The 18,042-nt window shown below is 40.0% G+C and overlaps 1 protein-coding gene across 1 annotated transcript in view; it reads left to right on the top strand.

Annotated features, from left to right (window-relative positions):
- LOC144774105 (vomeronasal type-2 receptor 1-like) overlaps nucleotides 1-18,042 on the top strand; it is a 140,939-nt gene that overhangs the window by 74,857 nt on the left and 48,040 nt on the right. Inside the window, 1 exon segment of the mRNA XM_078659130.1 lies at nucleotides 5,496-5,619. Coding sequence (XP_078515256.1) covers nucleotides 5,496-5,619 — 124 coding nt within the window.

The raw sequence follows: 18,042 nt of genomic DNA, 5'->3' as shown, positions 1-18,042 counted from the left end.
CTGTGTATTGGAGTGAAACCTGGGCTATAAGGGTGTGGGGGAGCTCCAGACAATGCAGAATAAATACCAGAGCTATTAAAGGTCCCTCAAGGTACCTCTGCTCACTCAGTCCATGAAGAACTCGGGTGAGGCATGTGTCAGACTTAGTGGCAGTTAAGCTTCTCCACTGTTGGTTGAACATTTGGTCAATGGAGAAGGCTTCCCCTACTCATGAGATAATCTTGGATTGCCTCCGATTGAAGCACGCCCTTAAAATAGCATGACTAAGATATATCAAAGATACACTTTGCACCCTAGGAATACCAGCTATCTTTACAAATTTTAGATCAGTGAAGAAAGGCGATAAAAAACTCATCAATGATCTGTTCCTTAAAAAGGTTAACATGGAACAAGAAGAAAAGGAACTGTTAAAACCTACAGTTAGAGCACATGCTTTAGTCAAATCAGTACAAGGAACAGAACATTATCTTATTATTTTAACCAGTGCCTATGACCAATTTTTAATTACTCTTTTTAGATTTTATATGTTTTGTCATTTAGTGGCCTCCTCCATCGGATTCATAGCACGAAGTGAAGATAGGGGACCGTGCCGGTGTGACACTAGGTCTCCATAGGATATTTCACATTTTGTCCTTTTATGGAAATATTTTACGCACCCCCTGCCAATTTATCTTAAACCATATTTAAAAGACATGGGTTTTAGACAGGCCCGAATTGTGCTTTTGCTCGTGCAACTTTTACAGAATGAACGCAATTTATTTGTGGTTACACACTTTTTAAGAGCAATGGTGAGATCCAAGAAATCTAGAAATGGTTAAGATAGAGGGGTGTTCTTTGCGAAGTGTGATATGTTTAAATAGGCTCTTGGAAAAAACAGTTAGTCCTGAGATCTATGTATAATTCAATGGCCCTGTAAGAGGAGTGTATATTGTGTTGTTACTTTTGCAGTGGTGTTAAAATGAATTAACCCTTTTTATGAATTTGCTATTTTAATGTACCGTATCATTTATGGCTGTATACTTTGTCGAATAAAGATTCTATTATTATTATAAGAGTGACTCCATTCATATGAGATAGGGACCAAGAGGAGGGAAGAAGAAGATTTAACTCACGTTTTAGTTTCCGTATTGCTTGATCACTGCATTGTGTAAATTGAACACTTAGGTGATGTGATCTCTGATTTGGGCCGTGGCTAAAGATAATGTAGTCTAGAAGGGACAGACCAGTGGTTCCCCTCCTTGAAAATTGTGCAGGGACACCTCCTGCTCTGCTCTTCAGGAATACACCATTTATTCCAGCGACCAACTGGATAATCAATTTCCCTCATTTTTCCTGGGTGTAAACAGGAGGCTATCATCTAACTGTTGACTTGGCAAATGTCAGGTAGATCTTCCAAAAACAAAGAAGGGATTGTATAAAACATTAACACCACTTTACATTGAAAAATTAGGGCACTGAAAACACAAGAGAGGCTTGCAACAGCCTGCCTACTACATACTCAAACATACTCCACTACCAATAAAAATATGTATGCACCAGAGCAAGATATCCGTCGAAGGTCCTAGAGAAGACCATGAATGTAGATCTACAGACCTTTCCGGATGCCCATCGATTGCTGGACCCTGCCCATCATGGGTTCCGAGCCCAGCACTGTGCTGAGTCAGCACTGGTGACGGCGAGAGTGGATAAGGGCGGCAGAGTTGCACTAATCCTACTCAATCTCTCTGCCACCTTTGACACGGTCCACCATGTGCTCCTGGGTAGGTACTTGCTCACGCTGGGCATTAGGAGTACTGCACTGTTGCTGCAAACCTCCTTTTTAGAAACCAGGCAACAATGGGTTGAGGTGGGGGGGTTACATCTAGCCCTTTCTCCCTCCCATGTGGGGTTCCACAGTGATTTTTAGCGTTTATGTTACTCCCCTGGCTCAGCGTATTGTGAGTTTTGGTCTGTCCGTACTTTCCTACGCAGACGGCACTCATATTGTGGTGTCAGTAACATCTCAGGTTGAGATGGACGCTCACAACTTTCGCAGCTGCATGTCCGCAGAGGCTGGCTGGATGGAGGAAAACTGTGCCTAAGCCTAAATTCTGGGAAGATGGAGGTACTGTTTTTTGGGAATGAAACCCCCTTCTGGAATGCATCGCGGTGGCCCCTAGGAGTCGGGGGCTATACCGAAGCCAGTTTTGAAGGCTAAAAATCTTGATGTCATTTTTAATACCAATCTATGCTTCAGTGCCAAGATCAATGCAGTGACATCCGGGGGCTATTATTTACTACGGGTTCTGAAAAAAATACTCCTGTTTACTCCAACTGATCTTCAGAAGACCATAATGTTGGCCCTTGTGGGGTCGAAGCTAGATTATTGTAATACACTTTAGCTAGGCATTCCAAAATACTCGATGAAAAAACTGCAGTCGCTTCAAAATGCGGTGGCAAGAACGCTCTTGAACATTCCTAAGTTCAAACCTGTGGTGCATCTTCTACATGGCCTGCACTGGCTCCCTCTGAAGAGGAGAATTTCGTTCAAAGCCTTGTGCCTGGTGCATAAGGCAACTTCATGGTAAGGAGCCCCTTTACTTTCAAGAACTATTTACCTGGTGCACTCCCAGTAGAACACTGAGGTCCAGCACAGAACACAAGGTTCAGATCTCAAGATTTAAGTGAGTAAAACGGGGCAGCAGAACTCTGAGATTTCAAGGTGTAAGGTTATGGAATGCCCTCCCTCCGGCCCTTCGCTCCCAACAAAATTTGCAGTTGTTTAGAAAGCAGCTGAAGACCTCGCTGTTCCTGCTGGCCCAGCCTTAACGCCGGATGATTCACCTCCCTGGCTGTTGCTCTGCCGTTGTCGACTTGGTCCGCCCAGCACTAAGACACCTTCAGGTATTGTACACTTTACAAAAGCAATTAATTCATTCATATCACATGAAAGAGTCCTTAGTCCTTGCTAGCCACAACACCCAAACACATTTATCAAGCCTCTTTCATCATCCCCAGGTTAGGCAGAACAGAAGAGTTTAGATGCTGGACAAAGCCTCAGCAACAGCTCTGCATCAACCATGTGCCAAATGTACTTGGGTCTACTGGTCCATGAGCTAACTCAATGCTGCCTGCTAACCCTTTTGGTGACTTAAATCTTCTTGGCTACATGCCTAATATAAGGTCCTCCATAAGTAGGCTTCTAATTTACAGGATCTGCTCAATGGCATTCACACTCTAGCCTTGAGTGAGGACTACAATCTTACGTCCTAGGCCCCTCATTGAATGCCTACTGAACAGTAAAGTAGATATTACTAAAATACTGAACTTCTCAAAAAATGAACCATCCGTAGACAGTTCAGTTGTAGGCAAATATGATATTTAGAGGTCGAATTGATGAAATATCATTCAAGCACCCAGGCACAACCAACCAAGGAACTAATACATTTCCCTACCAGTTCTGGGGATCTAAAGCAAATTATACAAGAGGTGCTTCTCCCCAGGGTGCTGGAGTTACCAGGAGGCTGCCGATGCATATGGACTTATGATGTACAAGTATCCCAAGATAATGCCCTTCTTTGCAGATGGACGAACAGAATTCTTCCTGAATCAGAACCATCTATGGGGTAATGCTAAGGGGATAACATTTGAGCTGCTCCTGTGCCATAGAACCTTTTCTAAAATGGCACACATTAGTGGAGAGCACACATATATACATACATACATTGTGGCTGTGGGTAGTGTGAGTGCTGGGTAATGATGCGTCCCCAATGAAGGTGAGACGGCCTGGTCTATGATTCAAGAAAAAGTCAATATGGAATAGGTTTCACGAGAAGGAGTAAAAGGAGCTGGGCATGGATACACATATATAATAAAACAATGCTATATGAGTGTGTCCTTTCTTCTATTGACCATAATCACTAACTCCACACAGACCTCTTTCAAAGTTATGGTTATTATGTCAGTATGGTAAAATTCTGTGTGAGCAAACTCATGACTCTGAGTATTCCACAAAGAATGCAATTATTGCCATATCCTGAAACTGCACAAATAGATTCCTGCAAAACGAAAGGATAACTAGGTAACTACATTTTCAGGATGGGACTGGGAAAGAAGCTCTGAAAATTGAAAAAGGTGTAAGAGAAGGGCTTTATACATGAATTTCGGCCTTAACGAATCGCAAACGGACATTTTGCATCTTTTGGAATGTATGTGAAATTAGCAAAATAAGGAATCGCAAAAAATTGCGATTCCTTATTTTGCTTAAGCATTTAAGGAATCGCAATTTTGCGATTCCTTAAATGCCATGTATGATACTTTTTTAAACTGCGAATTCAGGTTAAGGAATCGCAAATTAACACCAATTTGAGGTTCGTGTTAATTTGCGAAATCCTTTCAAAACCCAAAATCTGGCAATTTTGAGGGTGGCATGTGACACACATACATGCCCATAGGGCATGTATGTGCGCCATATGCACACACATGTAAGTTTCAGGGGTGCAGCAGGGTGTCCATGAGACACCCCTGCACCCTTTAAATAATTCTCAAATTGCGGTTAGCAAATTGCGAATTCGCAATTTGAGAATTACTTCACAATCATTCCTATGGGCCTCCTGGCCCATAGGAATGCATGGGAAATTATTCCTTATTTGCGAATTCGCAAAATGCAAATTCGCAAATAAAGACTAATAAGGAATCGCTAAAAAAAAGCAATTTTTTACATACATTCCATTTTGCGAATTCTAAATAGCGATTCGCAAAAAATCGCTATTTAAGATTCGCAAAATGGAATCTTGATACATCTAGGCCAAAATTCACTTTTGAAACACCTTTCCACCTGCTGAAAATACATCTTTTACATTTCATTATGATGAAATATATATACATAAGTGAGAACTCCCAGGAATCACATGCTTACACTTTAATTATTTGAGAAATAAATTGCGAACTAACCCCAATCTTATTAACTCTATAATCTATATTTCTGACATTCTTGCTGCAGCTTTGGGAAGTCTGCAGGAGGACCTGTGTTTTCTATTCTAAACAAAAATAATTGGGTAGTACAATAAACATTAATCAGACCATCCTTATGACTGAGGTCTTCTTGGCCCTAACTTGGTGTTAGTATCCTAGATCCTATCATGGTTTTAGGGTTGTTAACATTGTGATGACAGGAACTGATCACACTCTTCAAAATGCTGTCTCGTTAGCATGGTATGAAGTTATTCAGTATCTAACTTTGCTAGTTACAATTGATTCATTGAAAATGAGTCAAGGTGTTCTTTGCCTTTCCTTTCATCTCTATGTACTTTTAAGTTAATTTATAATTTGTTGGCGACTAATTTATCCAAGTCCTTCACCATGTAACCAGGGTCACTCCTCTCTTTTTCACAAGTATTGTTATATATATATTCACGGTGTGTGACTTTAAGTTTCCATGTATTGATGTTTCTTCTCTCTCTGCTTAAGGACTCTCTCAGTAAACGGTCACCACTCTCTTTTCTCCCACTCTGCAGGTCCCGCGTTCAGTCTGCAGTGAGAACTGTGCCCCTGGGTACAGAAAAACATCACGAGAGGGGGAACCATTGTGCTGCTATGACTGTGTACCCTGCTCCCAGGGAGAGATCAGCAATGACACTGGTTAGTCAATTCTTCTTCCTACTCACTCACCTCATCCTCAGCATCTGAGAGTAGCTCACTGTTACAAACATGTGTGACAAAGTTGCGTAGTTGATTAATATTCAGGTTGTATTTGGTAGGACTGAGTGACAGATTCCAACAACTGCAGCATGATGGAGTTTTTTCTTGTGTGTGGCTTGCCAAGCTCAATTTTCAGTCACTAGTCAGGCACTCAGCAATATTTCTCCAAGGCGGGCAGTCACAGAAGGTTGCGACCGTTTGCGGTTACAAATGTGCCTCTCATGTAGAAAATCTAATCAAGCAGCAGCAAAATTAACTCGAGAAGCAGCGCCTTCTGGCATGCCACTTGGTGCTGTTTCCGTGTGCTTTTTCAGTGTGAAACAAACTCCCAGTTCTAAAAATCAGCTCGAGCAGCACGACATGCCAATTCCACCCATTCACAGAACTCCGTGGAATCTCGCTGAGCTTTTATGCTCCTCTGGGGAAGTCCACAGAGTGAAACTCTGCGAGTTCTGCCCACCCCTAGCATTTAGTAAGATTGTTACTTTTGTCACCAGAATACAAGGATTGATTGTCCACTGATTGTCACATTTTGTAGGTGTCCTATTACTGCCAATTAGTAGAGAATGAATTCCCTAGAGAACTCAATTTTGGCTCTTGTATCTGCCAATGGAGTTAACCAAAATCATATAGGGGCCGATTAGGATGTCAGACGGGTCCGTCCGCCATCCAGAGTATCGGTCCGACCACAGGATTACAATGTTTGTGCTGGGGGAAAAACCACCACCTCCGAGAGTCTCAAGGACCATATTGGGGCGGCAGTTGGAGCCTTATCCCTACAATTGGAGCAGTGCCCCCCAAACATCCATGAATTTCAAGGGCCTGGCAAGGTGCCTGGTTGCTTGAAAATATCCCTTTTACTATTGCGGCTTGTGCTGTCGCCTTTTTCTGGGCCACAGCACAAGCCGCAATACAAAAAAACATGTCTATGACCGCCTGCACAAAAGTTGTATTGTAATTGGACTGTTGAGACTGCCGAATCCGAAACGGTGCTGTGTCCAAAACGAGGGCTTGTCTGACCTCCATCATGATGAGGTCCACAATGAGGCCCATATTGCTATAAAATAGTTTTCCAAGCAGAAACTCCTAACAAAGATTTCCTGGCACATGAAGTGTTGATGTATTCAGTTCAGATTGTCAGTGACAACAGTAGGACATGAGACAGCAATGAGATGTGTTGGTAAAACTAGACCGAGAGCACTCAACAAACAAATGCACAATACAATCTCAGTAAAACAAATGCATATTTACAGTATACGCAATATAAACAGTAACAGCAAATAAAACGCAAGCATCTTCTCTTAGAATAATACATCAATAATTAAATTGTTTTTTCTCAGAATCAATTAAGTTGAACAATTATTAATTTGGCTATCATGTTAATATTTAAAATAAAAAATATGTTTGCTACTTTTTGAACGTTTAATAAACTTTTCTACTTTTACTTAGCTTTAACTAAAAGGGGATCGCCACAGTCGGAATGGAGATCTCTCTATGGTAAATTATAGGGAACGTTTCCCTGTATTTTACCAAAGGGGGGGTTTCACCTGAAGTTGCATAGATCTCTGTGTGGCAAAGTATATACAAAACTTAAAAACTTTATTAAACTTTGAAAAAATTCTGAAAAGATTTTTTTCTACATAGCATTCTGTTAATTATATATTTTAAGAAAATACATCTACAAACTATTAACATAAATGTAAATTAAATATTAAATACATATCTTAAATTAAATTAAATGTATTTTGCTAAACTTTAAATTAAAAAATGAATTCCTACCTACAGTAAAAAGATTTGATTATGTATTAATATTTAATAAAAATTATGTATAGAAAAAATGAAAAGTAAATGAATTATATTGTAACAAAATGTAATCTAACATATTTTTTTAATTAAAAACAGGTTTTAAAATGTTTTGTAATTAACTTATAGATATTCAGTTGAGATATTTTTAACATTAAATTATATTTATATGTTTAACTATTTCAAACAATTTACTTTCATGTAACATTGTTTCCAATGGGTTTTTAGTTTAAGTTTCTTCTTCCATTATGTTCTATGTGAGGTGGGGTAGTAGCAGTGGTTGGCCATGTGTGTTGCTAAACTTACTAATAGTTCTTTTTGGGCAGAAGTAAGTTATAATCGAAAATCTGGCCCCACCCCTTTCATAAGCAGTAGAATGTGTAAGAATGCCATTTTGAGTAACTACATTCAGATTTTCTAAATAGCCGAAAGTAGTAAAGTCAGACACAAGTTTAAGAATAAATCACTCATACAAATTATTCAAAAGTGCAAGTCACCTTCGTGAATTGGCCCTTTAATGTTTCACCCACTTTTGTATCTACATGTCCCTTTCAGTAGCTATGTCATGTTTGGTGTCTATAGCTACGCCATGTTTGGTGTTTATGGAACTGTAATGAGAAACCCCTTTTAATTGTAATGTTACCTTTTTGATTATAATTTTGAAAATTACACTTTTAGAAAGAAAGCCAAAAGAAAGGAATCACAATTAGTCTGTGTCTCTACATTTGGAACTCAATCTTATAGAATTGGACTCTACTCAAAAGGTGACAAATTCAAACAGAAGCCTCCCTTTGCTTTTAAAAGAGGATCTAACTTGAGAGACCAATTTGTTCATGCCTTTAAAACCCCCATTCCAGTAACAGTAGACAATATGGTTCACCTTTCATGAGTAGTTGGCTATTTTAAATGCAACCTGTGTGTAGCCTGTAACACCACAAAAACTAGTACAACCTTTACCATCAATGGTGAACAAGTTACTTTAAAACATTTTTCAAACTGTAACACAAGTAAATTAGATGTCCATGTGGGCTCCACTACATAGGCAAAACAGCCCATCAGGTAAAAAAGCGAATACTACTACATCAATCTAGAATATGATGCAATGTGGAAAATGCCCCTATAGTTGAACACTACATTACATTCAAGCATTCTGAGAAAGATACAACCTGGTGGGTAATCAAAGTGGTCAATCCTTGCAAAAGAAGTTCCAATGTTGAACAAATACTCACGATGAAAGAGAACTGCTTGTAAAAGTGAAAATGTCACAAAAGGCTTGAATTTAGCTGTTGAATGGCAAACATTATTATCTATGGCCAAACAGTTAGTATCATTAATACCAGTAATCATGTGCTTCTTCCATATATACAGTCACCAATGCTCTATGTGTAGTACAAATTATTGTTTGTGTGAACACTAATCAATGTCTTCAGAATGTTCTGACTTTATTTGGCACTGATTGAAATTTGATTCCAATGCATTGCTATTAATCAAAGATATGTGATTGTTTACAGAATGTTTTGTTTTGGCTAATTAATTCAATATTTACATGTAAACTGTAAATACCTTTGAAATATGATACATAACAGCATTTATAAGCATGATCTTTCTACCTTTCTTGTGTTTTCCCTTTCTCCCGCCCTGTTGTTGCGCTCTTCCTTTCTCTAATTCCCTTAGTTAAGCTTGAAAATATCAAATTGCTGTGTGCAAAGATAGTCATCATCTTTACAACATATTGGTCCATATTTTGAAGATACCAATATGCGACAAATGTTGGGGTCACCACGTGCGAAAAAATATTGGGGGGTGTTAAGTTCTGCCTTTCAATGAGATCATGGAAAGTGTTATCTATATGACACACCCAGAATTTTCAGGCGGATGATCTTTTCAAGATGGCCACCAATTTTCCACCTAGCTAGCTGCCACGTTATAGGATCTTCTGCCAACAAGTTACTCTTTTTAAAAAAAAAATAATAATAATTATTGAAAACCATATACAACAAATACATTTGAATCCAAATACACATCCATTAAAATCCATCAATGACATCCGAAGGGGTAATAAATAGCACCAATTACTCAAAAAGTAACAAACCCAGAGAGCAATAAGCAGGGGGATCTAAAAAGCATTTTTACCCGTAAGATTAAAAAACGCATATCTTGAAACTTATATCCACTGCCTCAAATTAAAATCAATTAAACAAAACGTTAAATCTGAAGTATCTAAAATATATGTAAATTAGTAAAAAATCATGTAACTTAATCCTATAAGACTGGTAAAACTACATGAACTATACTATACATGTTAAAGTGCCAAACTCTGAGATTCATAAAAGTAAGGACAGATTAGAGAAATATGTCAGGATAAATACTAACTTTCAGAAATCATAGTCAAAATATAGTGCACAGATGTTCTCAAACTTCTTGAGTCCACCAATTGGAGGGCCATAGGCTGGTTCGCTTCTTTTAACCTGTGCCATTTTCTGAACTAATTCGTTTTTAGATGGAATTAGATCTGTTCGCCATCTTTGAAGGAAAAGTGATCTGGTGACAGCCATTCCAATACATAATAGTTTAATAAACTTCTCTGGTAGCCATAGGTCAGGATCATAGCCCAACACTATCAGTCGAGCATTAAACCCAATCGTTATTAAACATCTGGTTGCTAAATAATCAAATATATCATTCCAAACTTTCTGGATCAGGGGGCACTGAAAGAATATATGAGTCCAGTTGGCTGAAGGGTGAATATGGCACCGGAAACACTGCCCCGATTCATTGGGATAAACCTTGGCTACAAAGCAAGGGGTTCTATAAAGTAACTACTTGCCCAAATATACCATCATTTGCCAATTAGCCCCTCTAACCAAAATAAAATGTAAGTTATTAACTGAAGACCACATATTTGCTGCAATTTCCAAGTCCTCATATTTACCACATTTTGTTATGGCCTTGGCCTCAAGATTTTTCTCCTTAATTGAGGCTAGACATTTTTTCCATTCATCAGGCGTTTTCACTACCATATCTTCCAGTAAGTCATAAACTAACTGTTTCTGCCCAATGATCTGAAGCAAATCAAGTTTGCTAAAGAACTTACTGAGAATATTATATGAACCAAGGAGGAGGAAGTTTAATTGAGATATTTCACTTCTATTCAGCCATCTATGATTCCGAAGAAAGTCAGAGAATTTCCAAAAACAGGCCTTGGTCTAATTTTGTATAATTAAAAATGAATCTCTAATTCCTGCTGACGCAAAAAGACCAGCTATCAGAGTTGCGACATTAATAACTGGGATGGAGTACCTTCTAAAAAAGGCCTGATGTTTATGAAAAACTTGTGTTAACACTTATATCTTACTAATTTTGGAGATATAAATAGTGATAGTGGGCAGTGGATCTTATTTTCTTTACATACTAAATTCATGAAAAAGTTAATAGAAAGACCCGGATGTGGTCCCTGCTTAAATCTAGACATGTATTGTGCCAAATATGCAAAATAGTATTCCCTCAGATTGGGGAGGTCTAAGCCACCATCTTCCAGTTCCTCATAAAAAGTGCTCAGTGCAATTCGAGGAACCTTCTTGGCCCACAAGAATGATCTAAAGATTGACTTTAATTTCATAAAAAAGGAGTTCACTAACACACAGGGAGTTGCTGAAAAAAGGAAATTAAACAGTGGAAGCACCAATATGTTAATCAAGGCAACCCTGCAGAGAATGGTTAATGGGAGAGAATTCCATTGAGAGAAAAGGCTGACATTTTCATAACAATGGAACAAAATTCAAATCATGTAATTCCGAAATAAATGGCAAACAATAAACACCTAGGTATCTTTTGAGATTTGTATTTAGGCATGGAAGAATATTGGGGTGTAAATCCCTAGATACACAAAATAATTTCTGTTTTCCTTTTATTAATTTTGTATCCGCCGAACGACTCATAAAGGTCAAAATCTGGAAGGCTTTTGCCTGCACTTCCTTCTCCGGCTTTATAATAAGTATAATGTTGTTTGACGTATAACATTGCCTCGAATTTTGTAAAAAAGTTCACTAAAACACAGGGAATTGCTGAAAATTAAACAGTGAAAGCACCGACATTTTGATCAAGGCAATCCTGCAGAGAATAGTTATTGGGAGAGAATTCCATTGTGAGAAAAGGCTCAAATTTTCATAACAATGGAACAAAATTCAAATCATATAATTCTGAAGTAAATGGCGAAAAATAAACAAGCATATTGGGGTGTAAAGTGTGGCTCAGGGGTTAGAGGCAGCAGACCCGGAAGCTGAGATCGGTCCTGGACCAGGGTTCAATTCCCCGCCTCGGCGGGGTCTTGGGCTAAAAATTCCACAGACTCGATAATTCTTGCCCCGGTGACTCACGGGTTCACACTCTGCGACTCTGGGCAATAGCTTGCTTAATCTCCACAACGGCCCCTCGCGGCGGGATGCCTGACTTTCACCTTGTGGATACCCTGCTATCTCACAGGGGAATACCAGGAAGGGTTCCCTAAGCAAGCGCCGGGAAACCCACTGCGGGTAGCTGTGCGCTATATAAGCTCAACTACATTTACATTTACATTTTAAATCGCTAGATACACAAAATTATTTCTGTTTTCCTTTTATTAATTTTGCATCTGTCGAACGACTCATAAAGGTAAAAAATTTGGAAGGGTTTTGCCTGCACTTCCTTCTCTGGCTTTATAATAGGCATAATGCCGTCGGTGTATAATTTAACTTTACCCATAGTTGGAAGCGCTTGCTACCCATGGTGAGGTGCTGAAGCACTTTTTCAGCGAGTAGCACATTTCTTTGGAACCTTTAAAGGATTAGTATAGCTAAATATGAGTGGACATGTTTGTCTGTTATTTGGATTGAAAAGGATAGTGGAGGGATAGAAGAGGGAATATAGTTTTGTTTTTGTTTTGGAGGTCAAAGCAGTGAGAGGAGGTTGTGATAAGTAAAAGGGATGTGGAGGGGAAGAGTTAGAGGGAAGGGTTTAAAAAGGTTTGTTTGGGGGGATCGATAGCTTGGAGTCCATGGTCATTCCAAGGTTTCTCACTTTCTTCAGTACTTTTGGTAGTGATCCCAGTTCAGCAGGCTAGGCGGCGACCACACGTGAGTATTTCCATTTTGGAAGTATTCAATTCGAGATGTGTCCACGTTATCATTGATCCACGGCTCTGAGAAAACTCAAAATCGGCAAGTTTCCAATGTCTTTGGGGCATTCTAGTTGAAGGAGAATTTGAGTGTCATCTGCATAGTTATAGCATGTGAGGTTAAATTGATTGATCAGTACAGGTATGGGTGACATAATAGAGCCTTGAGAAACCCCTGTTTTTGTGGAGTTTGGCTTAGATGAATAAGATGCGGTATGGATGACATTAGTTCTGTTGTGAAGGTAGGATGCGATCCAGTCTAGATCAATCCTCTCTATGCCGGCTTCATAGAATCTTTGTATCAGAGTGTTATAGTTAACCATGTCAGAGGCAGCTGAGAGATCCAAGAGAAGTAGCGCAGCAACCTCGTTGCAGTCAACTGTGTTCTTCAGGTCATCCCAGGTGACAAGGAGGGCAGAATCTGTGCTTCATGCTGGGTCAATTCCCATTTGGAAGTCTGAAATTATGGCATTGTCTTCAATGAATTGTGACATCTGGGTAAACGCTGCTCTTTCTGTACGTTTGCCCGGTAAAGGTCCATTTGTAGTGGGTCTGTAGTTGTCACTGTTCAGCGGGTCCAAGTTTGTTTTCTTCAGTTAATGTATGAGTTTGAGTTCTTCTGGAAGTATTCCAGTAGTTAAGGAATCGTTGATGATTCTTCTTACTGGATTGGTCATTGTGTGAAATGTGTTGGAAGGAATGGGGAGGCTGAGTTAGAGTATTCTTGGATTGTTGTTTTGGAAAAGGGTCATCGCTGGTGCTTTGTTTTTGTTTTAAGTATGAGTGTAAAGTGTATGCTTTGTTAGTGTAATGATTTGCCATTTTGTCTGTGAAATCTTGAGTAACGGGATGAGTTCCTACTAGGCACTTTTTGTTTACAAAATTAATTGAGTATTTTATATATATCGTTATTTGCACATTTACCATTTTGAATTCTGTCTGAATAATACCTTTATTTTGCTTCTTTGATAGCTGACTTGTATAATCCATTAATTTTTCTTGATTAGCGTTTGTTTTAACCCAGGCATGTTGCAGCTTTCTAATTTGTTCTCTGTATTTCTCCAAGGTGCTTGTGTTCTTTTGTCCTGTTGTATGGTTTTGAGTGGTATCAGGATATCAAAAGCTTCCTGCAGCCACTCATGTCATTTTTTAACAGAAAGTATTGTTTCCAGATATGTACTGGATGTTAGTTCTGTTTCTAAGGGTTCCAAATTGAGTTTGTCCCATGGTCGTTAGGTGGATGCATGTAAGGTGGTTTAGGTGCTTCGCTTACTGTTATTTTATGTTGGAAGGAAAGCAAATGGTGGTCACACCATGTGACCTAGAGCACAAAAGGCATCTAGGATGAGTCCAGTGTAGTGTTTGGGTTTGTAGATGATCTGATGCTGGTTCAATGTGTCTTAGCCAGCGATTATTGTTTTTGGATGGAGCATATTGGGTTTGTCAAACCAAAAGTTGAGGTCACCCAGAACGCATGGGTTGGAGTGTAGTGTTATCAGGCTTGAAACCATGTCTAGAAGTGTGTCTGGGAATGTCGCCATTCCAGGTGGAGGTCTGTAAAGGTACAGGAAGTTACAGGAGAAAGATGGTGTAGGATTGGATCTGGTGAAAAGCGCCTCACAATCTTTTATGGCAACGTCGTCCACTGTAGTGATATGTAACGTTTGCCTGAACACAACAGCTAGGCCACCTCCCTTTTTATGCATTTGGATGATCATGTGATAGCCTAAAAAAATGGCTTCATGCAGTATTGGGGCCATTGTGTCTCCCAACGAAGCTTCAGTTAGGAATAGTATGTTTGGTTTTGTGTCAGTGAGAAGGTCGTAGATGTGACGTTTGTTTTTAGAGATGAATAGAGTATTTATTAGTAGACAGTTTACCGTATGTGCTTTGTTGATAGTGTGGCTTTGTTTTGTAGAAGAGTGATCAGTATTTTTTGGGCATATAGCAGATGTGTCCTTAGTGCTGGTATTAGATGTATGAGGATAGCAATAGTGTAGCTCTTCTATATCATGTTTCTCATCCAGCAGGCTAAGAAGGCATTTTGATGGGTCTGTGTCTGTAGGTGGTGGTGATGGTGTTTGAGAGTGAGTTGGTGCACTGTGTTGTTTTTGTGGTGTGACTTTGTTGTGCAGTAGACATGTAGAAGTGGAGTTGCAAGGTGTGGCACATTGCTTATATTGTTTGTGTGTTTTTAGGGCAGAAGGTGTATGAGTCAAGGGTGGTGGAGCAGCATGTGGGTCATGTAGTAAGGCTCTACATTGAACAATGGATGAGAAGCGGTTGGTTGCTGTATGTGTTAGTTGTGGTGGAAGAGAGAAAGCATGGCATTTGAGTTTTTTCATGTGTGTAGTTTGAAAGGTGGGTGTATATTTATATGTTGGGACGGTAAGTATAATGAGGTGTTGGTCTTGAGAGATTTTGTTGTGCTGGTGTGCATGATATGTTTTGACGAACCTTTCGGGACGGTCTCTATACGCGACGAAGCTTACAGCCAAAGGGGCATATCACAGCCCTCTGTTCCCTCGTAATTCCATGGGCTCATTTTGGTCCATGATGTAATAGGACCTAGTTCTCTGAGAGGCAGGACTGGGCCATTTTTGACATAAACAAGCCGACCGAATCGCAAGGGCCATTATACCCTTATGTTGGAAGGACAAATATCTGACCCACTGAAATTGTGTGGTGCTGTTATTGTTTTCGATGACATCCAAAAAGCCACTGAATAGGACTCAGTCAACTTGACAAAAAGACCCTAGGTATCTATGATAGTTGAGTGAACTATATGGATTGCTTTTAAGCCTTGAAAAAGTTACTTTGTACCGAAACACGTCGGCTGCCGATCCACTGCCTCTACAGGCTTACTGTATTATGCCCTCCATCCTTGTAATACAATGTCTTAGCAATTTTTGCTTCTGAACTAAATGTATTGAGAATATTGCCAAATGTGTGTATCTTACATACATTCAATTGAACAGCAAACTATGCATTGCTCCTTTTTTAAATTTAGTATTGTAGTTTTGGATAACTTTCAGTGAATTAATTAATGAACAGGTCAGAGTGCCAAGTTCTATTTCTATATATGACATGTACACTGCGTTCACTTGAACCACAGTGGGTTGACACCTGAGGTAGTGGGGTGTATGTTCTTTACCTTGAGGGGCACCAATACCGTATACCAATGTTCAATATATACAAAGAGTGATGTGCTACCGTTAAAACCACCCCTACCGTCTGTTGATTATTGTGATATGTTTTGTGTTTGTGGAGAAGTGAAAAGAGGTGCTGGTGTATTTGATTTATGTAGATGGATTTGTTTGTATAGTAGCGTTTGTTTGTCGAAGTTGTCAGTGAAAGGAGGTGGTTTTTGAGGTAGAGTTTACGTTGTGTGTAGGAGGGGATGAAGTAGAGTTCAGAGTGTTTGTCTTAGACTTGTTTGCTGCAAGAGTTAACATGTGTAGTGCCCTGGAGGGTATGTGGTGTGCTATTGTGTTATTGTGGTAGAAAGAAGAGGAGGGTGTTGGTCGGACAAATGATGGCGGCTGAGTATAGGTTTGTTAGTGATAAAAATGGGTTTGTTAGGGGTAATTAGAGTGGGGAGTGTGTGTCTTGATGGGTTGTAGTTAAGTATGATGTGGAATTGGGTTGTGTAAGTGATGAGTGGATTGGTTAGTGGTATAGGATAGAGCTGTGTACTGTTTGTAGGTGATGGTAGAAATGTGTGGTAGCTGGGATAGAAGGATCTATAGATGTGGTTTAGTGGTGTGTGCTGAGATATTGGATTGTGCATAGGGTTTGTTTATAGTAAATGAGTTTAGTATATTTGGAGTGAGTGTCTTACTCTGGTTGTGGATGTGGATGGGGTAGGGTGTGTGCTGATGAATGAGAACATGGGCAGTATTTCTGGCCCTGGTCCCGACCAGTCTCGAACAGCCTCAAACAGGCACTCACCTATGACCTCTCCGCCCTTAGCCTCGATGCCCAGACTGAGACGCACTAAGCCATATCCTTTTATTGCCCTAGTAGCCAGGTGACCCCTTCAGCTAATGGGAACTAAAGCCCTAACCCTAACCAATCACAACATTAGCCCTAAACCCAAGGACAAATAGGAGACCAAGACCCTACAACCAATCATAGCCCTACCCAAGCACTCAATCAGGTGCAACGCCCTAAACCCTATGTCCAATAGAAAGTCTAAATCCCAACCCTAGTCCCAACTCTGTTGCCAGCAGCCAATCACACAGGAAACCATAAACCCTATATCCAGTAGAAAGCATAACCCTAGCCCTAGACTTAACCGTAGATCCAGCAACCAATCACACAGGAAACCCTAAGCCCTACTTCGAATAGAAAGCCCAGCCCAAGGAACCAATCCGAAACCCTATACCTATCTGCCAATCAGATCACTAACACGAAGTCCTACACCATTAGAATCACCGATCCAGGGACCAATCCAAACCCTCAAATATCCAACCAATGAGAACACTAACCCTAATCCAATAGAAACTCCAGAAAGGCAGCCACCAATCAGTGCACACATATACCATCCAATAGCAGACTATAAAAGGTCCCTGTGACCTCAGTCAGGGTTTACTGGCCAGGGAGTTGGAAGCTGCTCCTCTATTCAGAAACTCCTAGGAGACAGACAGGCTAAATCCACACTTTGGATTTCTGCAGGTAAGGGCCTAACAAACGTTGTCTGTTAACAATATTGTTTGTATACAACTTAGCTCACTCTCCTGGACAAAAAACAAGTGCACAATCCCTACAAAACACAGCTTAAACAGCCCACAGCAGAATACTGCTGTCTCAGAGCACCCTCTGTTTACTCTCCGATGTAGAATATCCCGCTGCTAATGGGGAAAAAGGGGGTGTTGGTTTCACTCACCTGCTCACATAAAATGGGAGCTGGTGGTGGGTTGATTTACATACAAGTCTGAGCACAGAGCCAGGGAGAAATTAGGAGGTAAAAAAGATAGTCAAGGGAAATGAGAGGAGAAAAACTACAGACTGCAAATCCCACAATTCAACAGGGTAAATGAAAACAGTCATGGGCAACCACATGTTTCTACTCAAAACAGTTAAAAATGATACAATCACACGTAGGGAAAATCGTGTTTTAAATTTTAGGCAAGAGAGAGCACTAGCCTGCCACCTTAACGCCTCCTGGACTTTGGTTCACTGCAATCTGAGGCACAGGGAAAATGCAGCTCACAAAATGGTGGAATGAGGAATGAGCATACAAATGTAGTATGCAGCCATCCCTGTGATCTTGGTACATATGTTGCAACCTCTGAGCTGCAGCCCCTGGCAAGACCTAAATAATATCCATGTCAGAAACCAAGCCTTGGGGAGGAAGTGATGAGCTCAGTAATCATACAAGACTTTGGTGTAAACCCTTTTGTATA

The sequence above is a fragment of the Lissotriton helveticus genome, chromosome 8 (assembly GCF_964261635.1).
Source record: "Lissotriton helveticus chromosome 8, aLisHel1.1, whole genome shotgun sequence".
In the NCBI taxonomy this organism is placed as follows: Eukaryota; Metazoa; Chordata; class Amphibia; order Caudata; family Salamandridae; genus Lissotriton; species Lissotriton helveticus.
This window is presented reverse-complemented; position numbering and strand designations above follow the sequence as displayed.